At 39.2% G+C, this 14,869-nt stretch overlaps 1 protein-coding gene across 1 annotated transcript; it reads right to left on the minus strand.

The window, feature by feature from the left end:
* Positions 1-4,382: 4,382 nt before the first annotated feature.
* On the minus strand, positions 4,383-5,683 carry LOC148194122 (uncharacterized). The gene has a single exon (XM_088095909.1). The coding sequence runs from the start codon at positions 5,626-5,628 to the stop codon at positions 4,618-4,620; it is 1,011 nt and encodes a 336-aa protein (XP_087952035.1). The 5' UTR covers positions 5,629-5,683; the 3' UTR covers positions 4,383-4,617.
* Between the last annotated feature and the right edge of the window lie 9,186 nt (positions 5,684-14,869).

The following is a 14,869-nucleotide window of genomic DNA, read 5'->3' on the forward strand; positions in this document are numbered from 1 at the left end:
TTCATTTATCTCTTTTACAAATGATCGTCAACAAATAATCTCAAATCCATTTAAATAACCGCGTAAAACAATCGCAAATTCATCCTCAGACTTCCACCACACTTCCACTTGAAGATTGGGACATCCTGAAACAATTTAAAATTTACAAGGTTTAAATGGATGTATTGTGAATGAATGTTACTTATTTGGTTTTTCTTAAAACTACGATTTTTTAAAATTTAAATATAGATATAATGTAATTTTTTTTAAAACTAAAGTTGTGTTATGATGATCTCAATTTAGTTTTATTTTAATATTTTCTTTAAAATATATGTTTTTTAAACTGCTTTACATTAATTTAAAAAAATGTATAATGTCAAATTTTATCTATAGTTTTATTTATCGTTATTTTATCTAATTTTTCTTATAAATAAAAAATATTATAGTAATATGGGTCCTGCATATGTTTTTCTTGAATTTAAAGAAGGTTTGATACCTCTTTTGGTCCCTCTTTAGGGGGGCAATGTTCAAGTCCATCCTACCTTTTTTAAAAAGTTCAATGTGATCCCAACTTGTGAAAAAATCCTTTTTGGTCACGACGTTAAATATTTAACGATCCAGCTGACAGCGTAGAGTGATCTGTGCAACGTGGCTCTTTAGGTTCATAACGTGACAGTGACAGTGATTTTCATTAAAGTTCACGTGGCAGTGGCAGTGATTTTCATTAAGAGGAGTTAGGGTTTGGTTTTCTCCCAATTGGTCTTTGAGGTTTGGGAAGGGTTTGGGGAGACATAGGAATGGCTTCCCAAGGGTGTTCTTCGTTTTTGGAAAAGCTGGGCCAAAGGATCTTCTCGTTCGTCCCATGGTGGTGCTTGTAGGGGAGGTGGGTTAATCCCTACTTGTTATTGTGGTGATATTGCAGTAATCAAAGTGGCCAAAACTACGAAGAATGTTGGGAGAAATTTTTGGGGTTATCCCTACTCGAACCCTGCAAATGCAAACGGGGGACCACTAATTTCAGTTAAAGTAAGACCTATGGGACCACTATCATGCATCAAAACAAGACAACTTTTCACACAAAACAATTTCACCCATAGTTAAACCCCCTGAAACGCGACAACAATCAAAACATATCGAAAACCTCAAGTTTTTAAAATTATCAAATATAAACCCTAACCTGATTTGCGGAATTCAATTTGCTCTGCAGATTTCAGCTTCAAGATTACCCAATTTGGAAGACAGCTCCTCCAAAATGCTTAACCCCAAATCGCGATTTCTGCAACCCAAACCCTAACTCAGAATTTTTTAACCACGGCCCCGTGAACTTTAATGAAAATCACATGTTTATCCCTTATGCAGTACGTTATGAACCTAAACAGTCACGTTGCACAGATCACTCCACGTTGTCAGCTGGATCGTTAAATATTTAACGCCGTGACCAAAAAGGATTTAATTGTACACTTTTATCCTAAGTTGGGATCACATTGAACTTTTTAAAAAAGGTAGGACGGACTTGAACATTACCCCTAAAAGAGAGACCAAAAAAGGTATTAAGCCTTTAAAGAAAATTGTTTATACATTAAAGAATGTTGTTTCTTCAAAAGATTGTTGTTTCTTCTATGAACAATTTTCTTTCAATTTAAAGCAACGCATGTATAATATATATATTAATATAATACTTTTGTTTTTAAGAAACTTTTATTCAGTGATGTTTTTTTTTTGTTCTTTCTAATAACCCTCGTTAACAATCACTTATCTTATTCCTATTTGATACACCAATTAAATATTTATAACTTTTTTACCTATTTTCTCTTATCACATCATATCCTCTATAAATTTTAGGTTTAAATCATCGGATGATCCTCGTATTTGTATGTGAATCTCAAGTAAGTCCTCATATTTCTAACTGTCTCAATTGGGTTTATATATTTACAAAATATCTCAATTAGATTCAAATATTTGTAAAATTAAGCCAATTTTGCCATAACCGTTAAGTTGTTACAAACGGCGTTAAAATGTGCTGAAGTGGATATACTAATGTGAATATTTTATTAAGAAAATATATACTGCCAGTGATGACATGGAATTTAATAAAAAAAATAGAAAAATTATGCGATCAGAAAAAAAAGGAAGGATTTGAGAGTCTGAGTTTCGTCTTCTTCGCTGTCACCCTAAAAAAACTTTCTACTATTTCCGCAAAAATTGCAGCACCGTCGTCCGTGTCATGAGGAAACTGGAGAAGGAAGAACTGGTGTTGAAGGAAGAAGGTGGTGGAGCTGAAGGGGTGGATCAGAGGAAGCTCTTGTGTCGTGAGGCAGTGCCGCAGAAAACCCCATTGAAGCTCCGTCAGCTCATGACGGCAGGGACAATGGCGACGGCGGCTGGGGCGGCGTTGATGTTGTTCTATGTGCTGAGCTGGCGGTTGTCGCGGAAGGCGGAGGATGACAGCAAGGATCACAGAGGCAGCGACGACATGTCGAAATCAAGCAGATCGGTGCGCCGGAGAAGGCTTTTGAGGCGGCCGACGCAGGCTCCGGCGATGTTGCTGGAGTCTATCGAAACGGAGACTTTGAGGTTCACGTATTCCGAGACCTTCGAGAAGTGGGAAATCGACGATTTGGCCTCCGGAATCAACTACTTCATGCGCAAGAAGGTAAGTTTTATGAGATTCTGAATAAAATTCATTGTTTTAAGTGAAATTGAGTGGTTTCTATTTTTGGGCGTGTAGAAAGGTACAGGCTTTTAGGGGGATTTTGACTTTGGGAATATGTGTAATGGTTTGCATTTTGTAATGTAATCTGGCAGTTGTAAGTGTGTATGCTGGGAGTGATTCTGTGCAGCTCAAAGGGGATAGGAAATTCTGTCGTGACTTCCGGTGAAAGATCTCCTGCGATTCAAGTGCGTTTCAAAAGGGTGGAACCAACTTGTCTCCGATTCGGTTTTGCGGCACGACGGCTTTCCGGGGCTACGGTTTTGCAAAGGAGATGACAACGAAGATGAAGAGGTAGTAGCGATTTGGGGTTGAAAGGGCTTTCAAATTGGTTCTCTTGTGGTTTTTCTGAGTGTAGACCATTTTCCTCTCCTTTTTTTGCTTGCATAACTTTTTTTATTTTTTTAATTTATTAAATTCCAGATCATGGCAGCATATTTTTTTTAATAAAATAACCACCTCAGTGTATCACTTCAGCACATTTTAACACCATTTGTGACAACTTAATGGTTAAGACAAAATTGGTTCAATTTTACAAATATTTAGATCCAATTGAGATATTTTACAAATATATAGACCCAATTGAGACATTTGAAAATATGAAGATCCTCTTGAGATTCTTATACAAATACGAGAACCATCCAAGGATTTAAACCTAAATTTTACTTTTTTTTCTCTCCATTTATGAACAAATAATTTAATAAACCTATGAAACACTTGCATCAACCGTAAAACACAATCTTCATAGACTTGTTCTATGAAAATCATGTAGAGAATATATTTTTACAGTACTCACTGTAAGAAAAATTTACAATCAATCTCTCTTTTCTATTCCTCTTATTTTTACCTAAACTAAGATATCATTAATATCCACAATAATATATATATATAATATAACCATAAAAACTTTATTCTGTAATAAAATACACTATGATTAAAGATTCAAGTTTATTCAAATTGTAGCCTATTCATTTCCCTCTCCTTTGCAATACTCAATTGTCAATTATTGGGCAATTTCTTCCGACAAATCTGCATCACCTGTAAGCAATAGCTGGCAATAATAGAGCAAAATTCAATTTTCAAATTAGAATTCTGACAGTAACACCAAATTGAATTTTGATTTAATTCCCTCCCAAACCAAAAAGCTCTAAACAACATAACTATAACTCCATATTTTTCAACAAATGTGACATTGACTCGTTGAGTATCAACAGCTGAAAGTTGAAGATTCAATTCCCTCCCAAACCAAAAATCTCAATGCAAAATGAAGAAACTCAATAGCTTCAAATATCTGACATAGAGCATTAATCAAATGCTTAAAGTTGAAAATTTAATTCCTCCTAAAACCAAAATCACCGAGCAACAAGAACAATCTCAATCTCAATATTGCATTGAGCAAAAACAATCTAAAGTGCCTTGTTCCATTGATTCAATTGTTCAAGAATCACTGCCCCCATCAATCTCACACATCTGTCTCTTGCCCTGTAATCATATTGACATGTTGAACTCACTAACACGAATGAATTCTAATCATAACAATGGAAACAATTAACCAAAATGAATGAATTCTTTTCACATTCAAAAGTTGTTTACCCAATTCACACCAAACCAAACGTTCATAGTCTGATCTAACATCTACGGCTAACATTTAAATTTCATATGTGAAAGTGACGAGTGACACCAATTCATAATCTGACTCTGCTTAACTTCATGGTCCTTCATTCATAGCTTCAAAATTGAACACAAGAACAAGCCTTGACGAACCAACCTATACACCATAACATGCATAACAGTAAAGAAGAAAAATTCGCAGCTTCAAAGCTGAATTTATAAATTTTGAAGGAGAAAAACAGAATTCTACCCATCCCAAAAAAAGTTATAGACAATACACCATAAAAGAACAATATCTTCATCCAACGGATTCAAATTCAAGCCCCAGAAGAAGCAACTCCCATCAACGCCTTCTTCAATTCCTCACTCGCTTCAACCTCCGTCGATTTCCCGGAAAAACCACCATAATCCGACGGTGTTTTCTTGTCGTTCTTTTTAGGGTTTTTCCACTTACTAAACTCCGAACCTCCGCTTCGGACGCCAACAATTTCTCGCCGGAGATCCTCCACGGCGTTCCTCAGCAATCCGTTCTCCGACTGGAGGACCTCCATCTGCCGTTTCACCGCGAAGCACGCCTCCGCCACGTCAGCACTCGCAGGAGCCCCAGTGGCCGCGTTCGCCCTGCCCTTCTTCGCCTCGCCGCAATCCATCATGTGCTCCACGCCGATCTTGTCCATCACGAGAAACGGAATCCGCTGGAACGCGCCGTCGCCCTTGAACTCCGCCGGAACTCTAACCCCCCAGCGGAACTTCACGGCGGCGCGACCCCGCACGGGGAGCGTTGTCCGGGCGGACACCTCAACGCCGGAGAACATCCCCGCCACGGCGCCCGCGGCGCGGGAGTTCGTATCCAGAACAGGAATCTTGGCGCCGGCGAACGACGGCGTTTCGACTTGAACGGCCTCGTTGACGACGACGACGTCGTTTTGCGCGTTGGAAAAGGGTTTTCCGTCGAAGAGGGAGGTCTGGGTCTTCTTGAATGTGAAGTCCCCGAAGCGGGGTTTGAAGTGGAGCATGAAGAGCGGGGAACCGGTTCGGGAGGGAAGGTTGAACTCGCAGCTCATGAGCATGGAGCTCTTGAGAGGGGAACCGAAGGGTCCGGTTCCCGTTTTCACTATGAGCGAGAAAGGGTTCTTGGAATCGTTAGGTCGATACGCCACTTTAAGCGAAGGACCTGATTCGAAAAAGGTAGAAAGGTTGAGAGTTAGTTCTTTGGTGTCACCAGCGACGATGCCGGATTGGAAGGGCATTCCCAGAACGCTCAGCGGCACCTTCGCCCTAAACAAGGGCTTCTGCTGTTCGTCGCGGAACTTCAGAGAGGCTTTCATCCTTGCTTTCAACTTGGAACCCTAGTTTTGATTTGGGGCTCACTGGGGTTTCTTTTTACACTCTTATAGAGTAAATCTGTGAAGATATGTTAACAAAGTTTTGATACTTTGCTCTGATTCTGCTACAACACTGTTGTTTCTTGTTGTTTTGTAACTTTGATTTCACAGGCTGCACTGCACAGGCAGTGTCTGTAGAAGATAATTGGGCCTTTGGATTTTTATAATCAACAGAAAATCATTATTACATGGAATAATAGGGTAAGAAAACTTTTCACAGTATTTTCAATACTAAAATCATTCTTCAACATAAATAATAATTCAAATATTTTACCAATTGGCAAATTCGTTAAAAATATTTACCTAATTTCAGTAGCTCATTCAAACAATACGAGTTTGAAACGTGCGTCAAGTACGGCGAATTATGACGGATTAATAAGAACACCATCATATATAATTAAATATATTGTTATAATTATAAAAATAAATAAAAAGATCTAAATCTTATGTACTGTAATATTTTTTTATTTGTTCATGTGTTGCCTTTTGTATTTATTATTATATGCATTTTTTTTCTCTGTAAATACAATATTTATGTTGTTTTAGAAAGTGCGGTCATATTTAATGGGTTCCTATGTATTTGATGATTCGGCATCTCACTTTCTCTTTTTTGTATTTTTCATATATTATTTTTCCATATGAGTTTGTCCTATATTTAGTGATATGGTAAAGGTTATGCCTAATCGTATATTTAGTGATGCAGTAATTATGTCTAATATTTTTTAACATTATTTCTCAAATTAAATTTAGTTTCGTTTAAAAATAATTTAGCTATTGCTAATTGAAAAGATACAAGTTTTATTTATAATCATTTTTCTCGTTGTACAATCCTCAATTATCGTAAGTTTTCTCGCATTAAAATACGCTCCTATATTCTTATATTGTACTTTTATTGTTCCTCTTCCAACTGACAAAATAAAAGTTGGGTCGGTAATTATATACTCTTAAAAAATACCTAATAGTAACATTAATCGATATAAGACGTTGTCAAAGGAAAGAAAATAAATAGGTTAATGACTATCACACGGAGCCTAATAAATTCAAAAACAACAAAATATATATATATATATATATATATATATATATATATATATATATATATATATATTACTGATATTCCTTTAAAACACAATAGAGAGGCATAAAAAAGGTTACTAACCCAAAAAGGTCAAATGAATGCATGAATCACGATGTAAATGGATTGTTCAAAGTGTGTTTAAATACAAAAAAATACATAAGCAAGTTACTATAAAGATTGTTAACAAAAATGAAACATAAGCAAGAATGACATTGTAAATAGATTATTAATTTCTATTTAACAAATATTGTATCAACCTTAAAAGTATAATTTATTTTTTACAATAGTTTCTACGATTTATAATATTAAGCAAAATCTGGTCAAGAAGTTTTTCAAAATAAATCAAGTAGTTATATAACTCAGTCAAAATTGAAAATTAATATTATACTATAAATATTGTTTGTATGTATATGATATATAAAACACTAAAAAGTTTTATTAGAATTTTCTCTGGTATGGTCTATCATCGTTTTCACATGTAACTTCTTTTATTCACACCGATATGATGATTATTGTAAAAAGAGAGACATAAGCAATACATACAACGAAAGAAAAGGGTAAGCTATTTGAAAAAAAAAATTCAATCTACATATACTATAAATATATTAAATAAAAAAATCATTATATATTTCTACACAAAACAAACATTTATCTAATAAACTGATCACAAACATAATACACAATTTTAGACTTTTTTTCTTGATTTATGCATTGACTTTGGCACAATAAGTCTTGTATTATCATAAAAGTGGATTGTGTCAAAGGTCTCACTTTCACTTGGTCAGGTAGGAATGTACAACGATACCCTAACAGAGAGCTCTCTGGGAGAAAAGATCAAGCTCGTGCCCAACGATGAGCTCCCTTTCCCAACAGTGAACCTAACACCCCATACCCTAAGCATTATAGCTCTTTGGAAATTAAATTTCAGAACGGCATCCAGCGTTAGCTTTCCCTTGAGCCATTTGTTGGGTTATTGGGCTCCCTTCCTGTGTGGAGAATAGGCCCAAATAATGTGGACCTTTAGGTCTCACTAGGTCAAATTGAGATGGGTTAAATTAGTAGAGGACATTAGAGTCATTTGAAGAGAGGCAAAAGCCAAGTGAGAGAAAAAGAAAGAGAGAAAGACATTCCCGCATAACCCTAAACCTGCACTGATATTTTATTCGTTGTGAACTCGTTCACCGTTGGATCGAGCTGATTTTTGGACAGTGGGTTCCAGACATATGGTTCTTCATTTTGACCGTTCGGATCGTCAATCGGAGATCTAGATTGGGAGAAATCGGTCCCGCACCAGTAGCCCTGTTTTTGTGGAATTTTCATCTTCTTGGTTCTCATTTGTAAGCATTTGTGCTTATTTAAATTGGCTTATTGAACACATCATGTGGTGTTATTATTGGAGACTCTTTTGTACCCTATTATTGATCATAGTGGATTTTTTCTTTGGTCTGGACGACTCGTGGTTTTTATCCTTGCATTGAGGGGTTTTCCACGCTAAAAATTGTTGGTGTCTCTTTGTGCTTTGAATTCTATTTTTGTTTTATTTGTTTGGTTCTCCTCACAGATTCTCGCAAGAAGGGGGATTGAATTTCTGCTGCGTTATTACTGTTTGATAAGTTGTTACTCCAGACTAAGCACGCTTAACCATGAAGTTTTAATGGGTTAGGCTACCGAAAAGCAAATGCATTTTGGTGATATGAGTAGCCAAATCAATCCCTTTAAGCTATCATATTGGAAAGCCTCATGTGACATCCCAAAATATATAACAAAGTATATACGTAGAATGCATCAATTATAATAATAGAAACAGTTAGGAGTACGCAATAGATGGAATTAGGAGTACAGTTATCCAAGTCTGACTGGAAAACTTTAAAATATAAGTACAAGCTCATAATTCTCCAAAATACAGATCATGCTAAAATGAAGGCTAGAAGTTTTTCAAAATAAAAAGCTATTGAACATCATAGCTAGAAGAAATCCTAAGCACTAGGAGCTGGGTCTTCCTCATTCTCCAACGCTTGCTCCAAGGGTACATCATCACCTACTGCTCACATCCAAAGGATTGGATGATCATCGCAAGAGGGAAATCAAACACATGCAACACACACAAATGCAAGGGTGAGCTAGATCTCAAACAATCATACAATTCATTTTCAACCAATCTAGCATTTACCAAAATATCCATACACATAAGTCATCATAAACATAAGCATTTATTTAATAACACTCATCAAGACAAGTATCCTATCATGTTAAGACTCTAGACACGTCCGGACATAGAATGTATGTAGAGCTGGGGCGGGTTGTGCACTTGTGATGGCCTCTACTGCTTTGCAAAGCCATTGCCGAGGGGTTCCACCCGACCATACACAAGGCTAATCCGTTACCGCGGAATAGACCTCCAGTGATAGCGTCTACCCTAGGACCTCCCACTACTCCCACCACACGCGTCGATCCTCTCTAAGTGAGAATGAAAGACCGTTGGAGTGTTAGGGATAACCCCCCATATGGAAGCCTCTTACATTCATTCAATACACTAACTGATCTCACCGAGAGATCTAAATTTCCGATTTAATCCGACCATTTTAAATCTCATAATATTCCTTTTGAATCAACAATGTACATCATAAACCACTTATAATCATACACTTTCAACCAATCTGGATCACATGAAGATGCATTCATAAATTGTAACCGAAATATTTAATTAACAAAGCTTACTGGAATGAGAGAAAGCACAAAAGAAAATATCACTGGACGAACACTGTTTGGACGAGCGTCCAAAAGCCCTTGGGCGGACACTGTTTGGACGAACGTCCTAACACCATTGGACGAACTACTTGGACGAGCGCCCAAAAGTCCTTGGACGGACCCTGTTTGGACGAACGTCCTAACCGCTTGGACGAACTGCTTGGACGAGCGCCCAAAAGTCCTTGGACGGACCCTGTTGGACGAACGTCCTAACATCTTGGACGATCCCTATTTGGACGAACGCCAAAAGCACTTGGACGAACCCAATTTGGACGAACGCTGTTATAACTAGGACGAACGCTTCAATATCAAGCCTCATCATGACCGAACGCTAACTGATTACTAACACCGGCTCAAGGACGAACGCTAATCCCCCAACATTTGACCGAACGTCCCCAGACAAGGACGAACGCTAATCACACCAACCTTTGACCGAACGTCCCCAGACAAGGACGAACGCTAATCACACCAACCTTTGACCGAACGTCCCCAGACAAGGACGAACGCTAATCACTCCAACCTTTGACCGAACGTCCCCAGACAAGGACGAACGCTAATCACTAACACATTCCCATGGACGAACGCTATTACTATCATCTCCTAAGACCGAACGTTCATCCAACCAACATTTGACCGAACGTCACTCAGCACATGCATGGCCGAGCGTTCAGCTCCGCCATGGACGAACGCTCAGTTTGCGCGTTCTGCAGAATTTAATTCTGCAGAATTCTCAGAACTCTGCAGAATGGTAACAGAACCTCCCTTAACCATTTCTAACCACTTTTCCCAACTTCTTAGACTCTTAATTCTCATTTTAGACTTAATTAAACTTATCCAAATGATTCTAAACATTTCTACCACCATTTTTAAGTGATTAAAGTTCACTTTCAGCATCCAAAACACTAATTTCAACAACTTAGGGACCCAAATTCGATTCCACTACTTGGAACCTGTTTTCAACTACTGTTATGCTTCTAACAAGTCACAATGGACTTGTCTAGGCTGCCCAAACAGTCCAGGAACACTGCAGCCTTCATTTACTCAAAATCCCTACCTCACTTCCTCTAAAATGACCAAAAAGTGACCCTAAGACACTTGATTTTCCTTCCTATCAACACCATAACAAATTTTACACACCAAAACAGTTCCAACATACATAATTCATCACTCAAAATCATCCCAAACAGTTCACATCCATCAATCACCACATTCACGTAGCACTCACACTTTCATACATGCATTTCAAGTTAGCAAAATTCAAAATTATGCTTCCAACAACATACCAATTTGAAAATCATTATGTAATCACGTCATACAGTAAAATCAAAAAGAGAACTAGCTCCCCTTACCTCTAGTGTAGACAACCAAGCTCAAGTAGAAACCCTAGACCACTTGCTTGCACTTTCAAAAGGTTAGAATCACCTATAAATCATCAATTGATGATAGAAAACGAATCTTAGCACCAAATAGAAGCTAGATTATGGAAGAAAACGAAATGGGTTGCATGCACCAAGTTCAATCACATGCTTACAACCCTAGGGCACATGAGAAAGGGGGTTTTCTTACCGGTTCAGATTTGGGAAAATTGACCGACTAAGAGCAACACCCGCTACTTTGTGATCGTTGGGGCAGCACCTAATCAAGATTTTAATGGTTCAGTGTGAAGGATGGAAAGGGAGAAGATGTAGGAGGAGGAGAGAGCTTGCTGGAAGGGGAATGGTTTCTCAGACAAGAGGAATGAGTTAAAACCCACTGTTTCCAAACTAATGTAATTTTATTTTAAAGTACTCAACCTCTCATCCTTTGCCACTTGTCATCCCCTTTTTGCTGACTCAAATCCAAGTCCTTACATTCTCCCCAACAACAAGAATTTTCGTCCTCGAAAATTAGGACTTACCAGAAAACAAGTGAGGATATGACTTCTTCATCTCTTCCTCTTTCTCCCAGGTAGAATCGCCGGTTCTACTGTCCCAAATGACTTTGATCAGTCTGGTAGCTTTCCCATCTGGTCGTTTGGATAGCCTCTCATCTACTTTGACCGGTTGCATCTCTATAGAGAGATCTTCCTTGACTCGTACAGTGTCAGCTTCCAACACATGAGAAGGGTCGGGGACATACTTCCGAAGCTGAGAAACATGAAAGACTGGATGGAGATTAGCTAGCTGGGGCGGCATAGCTATCTCATATGCGACTGGTCCGATGCGTCTAGTAATCTGATATGGCCCAAGGTATCTGGGAGAAAGCTTCTTAGCACGGATAGCCCTCCCTACTCCAGTAGTAGGTGTCACACGAATAAACACATGGTCATCGGCCTCGAACTCCAAAGGCCTGCGTCTCCTGTCAGCATATGATTTCTGCCTACTCTGTGAGGCTCTCATTCTCTCTTGAATTACTCTCACTTTCTCAGTCGTTTGTTGCACTATTTCTGGCCCAGCCAACACAAACTCCCCATCCTGGAACCAGCATAAAGGTGTCCTGCAGCGCCTCCCATACAGAGCTTCGAACGGTGCCATTCCAATACTGGTTTGAAAGCTGTTATTATATGTGAACTCCACCAATGGTAGCACTTCATCCCAGACTCCCAGATGATCAAGTACACACGTCCTAAGCAAATCCTCCAATGACTGTATAGTCCGTTCTGACTGACCATCAGTCTGAGGATGGTAAGCAGAACTCATCTGGAGTTTACTGCCCATCTCATTCTGTAAAGTCTGCCAGAAACGCGAAGTGAAGCGGGGGTCTCTGTCCGATATGATGCTGGAAGGCACACCATGCAATCTAACTATTTCCTTGATGTACAACTGAGCTAACTTCTGCATAGACATCTTCAAATTAATTGCTAAGAAGTGGGCACTCTTGGTCAATCTATCAACTATTACCCAGATGGCATCATGCTTTCTGACAGTGTGTGGCAAATGGGTTACGAAATCCATGGCAATGCTGTCCCATTTCCACTCAGGAACCTCAGGTTGTTGTAACATACCACCTGGCCTCTGGTGTTCTATCTTAGCCTTCTGACAGGTAAGGCAAGAGGAAACAAATTTAGCTATATCACTTTTCATTCCTGACCACCAAAATGACTCCTTGAGGTCCTGGTACATTTTAGTCATGCCGGGATGCATGCTAAAACGACTGCGATGTCCTTCTTCTAAAATCACTCTTTTCAGCTCTCCATCATTTGGTATACATGTTCTTCCTCTGAATCGTAGAAGACCGTCTGTCCCAGTGTTAAAATCTTTTCCTTGTTCTTTACCAATTAAAGCCCTTGACTTCTGAAGCTCGGGGTCTACTAGTTGTCCCTCCTTAATTCTTTCAAAGATACTACTTGATATAACCAATTTGCAACATCTAATGCCATCAGGTTCAAATTCTACATCCAGCTTTAAATCACTGAAGCTCTCAACTAGCTCCAACTCTTTAACCATCAATGCAGAAACATGTACTGACTTTCTGCTTAGGGCATCAGCAACTACATTTGCCTTCCCGGGATGATAAAGAAGGTCAAAATCGTAATCCTTCAAGAATTCCATCCACCTTCTCTGTCTCATATTAAGCTCCTTCTGATCAAAGAGATACTTCAGGCTCTTGTGATCACTGAACACCTGAAATTGAGCTCCATACAAATAATGTCTCCATATCTTGAGAGCAAACACCACTGCAGCTAATTCCAGGTCATGTGTAGGGTAGTTTCTCTCATGAATCTTTAGTTGTCTTGAGGCATATGCAACAACTCTTCTTTCTTGCATCAAGACACATCCTAATCCCTGATAGGAAGCATCACAGAAAACCTCAAAAGGTTTACCTGTGTCAGGAATGGCCAATACTGGAGCGCTAGTCAATCTCTGCTTCAACTCCTGAAAGCTAGCCTCACAACGGTCTGTCCATGCAAATGGAGTGTCTTTCCTAGTTAGCTGTGTCAAAGGGGCTACAATCTTAGAGAAATCTTCAATGAAGCGACGGTAGTAGCCTGCTAACCCAACAAAGCTTCTGACCTCAGTGACTGACTTTGGTCTTTCCCATTGCAACACGGCTTGAACCTTGGCCGGATCTACAGAAATCCCATCAGCTGATATAATATGACCAAGGAACTGCACTTCTCTCATCCAGAACTCACATTTTGAGAGCTTGGCATACAACTTTCTTTCTCTCAATATCCTCAGCACTGTTCTAAGATGATCGGCGTGTTCTTCTTCACTCTTAGAATATATTAGAATGTCATCTATGAAGACGACAACGAATTTATCTAGGAAAGGTCGAAAAATCCTATTCATGTAATCCATGAATATGGCAGGGGCATTAGTCACACCAAAGGGCATGACCACATACTCGTAATGGCCATATCTGGATCTAAAGGCTGTCTTCTGAACATCATCAGCCTTAACTAATATTTGGTGATAGCCGGACCGTAGATCAATCTTGGAAAACACAACTGCCCCATGTAGCTGGTCCATCAGATCATCAATTCTAGGCAAAGGGTACTTATTCTTGATGGTTAATTTGTTAAGTTGCCTGTAATCCACACACAATCTCGAACTGCCATCCTTCTTCTTTACCAGTAATACCGGCGCACCCCAAGGAGAAACACTAGGCCGGATGAACTGTTTCTCCAACAACTCTTCAATCTGCTTTTTCAATTCGGCCAATTCGGCTGGCGCCATGCGATATGGGGCTATAGAGATAGGCCCTGCTCCAGATACAAGGTCTATAGAAAACTCTACCTCTCTTGGAGGAGGTAAGCCAGGAATCTCCTCAGGAAACACATCAAGAAATTCACTGACTACCGAGAGGTCTACGTCAGCATCTCCTTGCTTTACTTCCATGTGTGATAGTATCAGGAAACAACATGCACCTTCTATTAGGTCTTGCCTCAACACACCAAGAGTCAGAGGTGTGTAATCCTCCTCATTGGGAAATACTAGCTTCTTCTCTCCACAATCAATGAGAATACGATTGACAGACAGCCAATCCATCCCTAGGATGACATCCAAACCCTGCAAAGGCAAACATATCAAGTTTACCTTGTACTGACGCCCCTCAACCACTACTGAACATCTAACACAAACTGTAGATGTCTTCACTATCCCAGAAGTAGGAGTAGATACAGTCAAGTCATACTGTAGCTCTCTCACTGGTAACCCCAACTCTCTAGCACAAGTCTCAGACACAAATGAGTGTGTCGCTCCAGAGTCAAACAACACCATGCAAGATCTACCACCCAATACACATGTACCGAAAATCAAATCACCTGAGCTAGCTGCTTCTGTCCCTGTCAGTGCATAAACACGTCCAGTGGCCTGAGGTCTGATGCCACCTCTGTGCTGAGATCTCCCTGCATGCTGTGGCTGGGAAGTAGCTCTC

The sequence above is a fragment of the Vigna umbellata genome, chromosome 8, assembly GCF_029865625.1.
Source record: "Vigna umbellata cultivar VRB3 chromosome 8, Vumbellata_1.0, whole genome shotgun sequence".
NCBI classification, from domain to species: domain Eukaryota; kingdom Viridiplantae; phylum Streptophyta; class Magnoliopsida; order Fabales; family Fabaceae; genus Vigna; species Vigna umbellata.

What these genes read in the sequence shown, in the direction of transcription:
- LOC148194122 (XM_088095909.1), bottom strand. Translation starts at nt 5,628, where the DNA reads ATGAAAGCCTCTCTGAAGTTCCGCGACGAACAGCAGAAGCCCTTGTTT.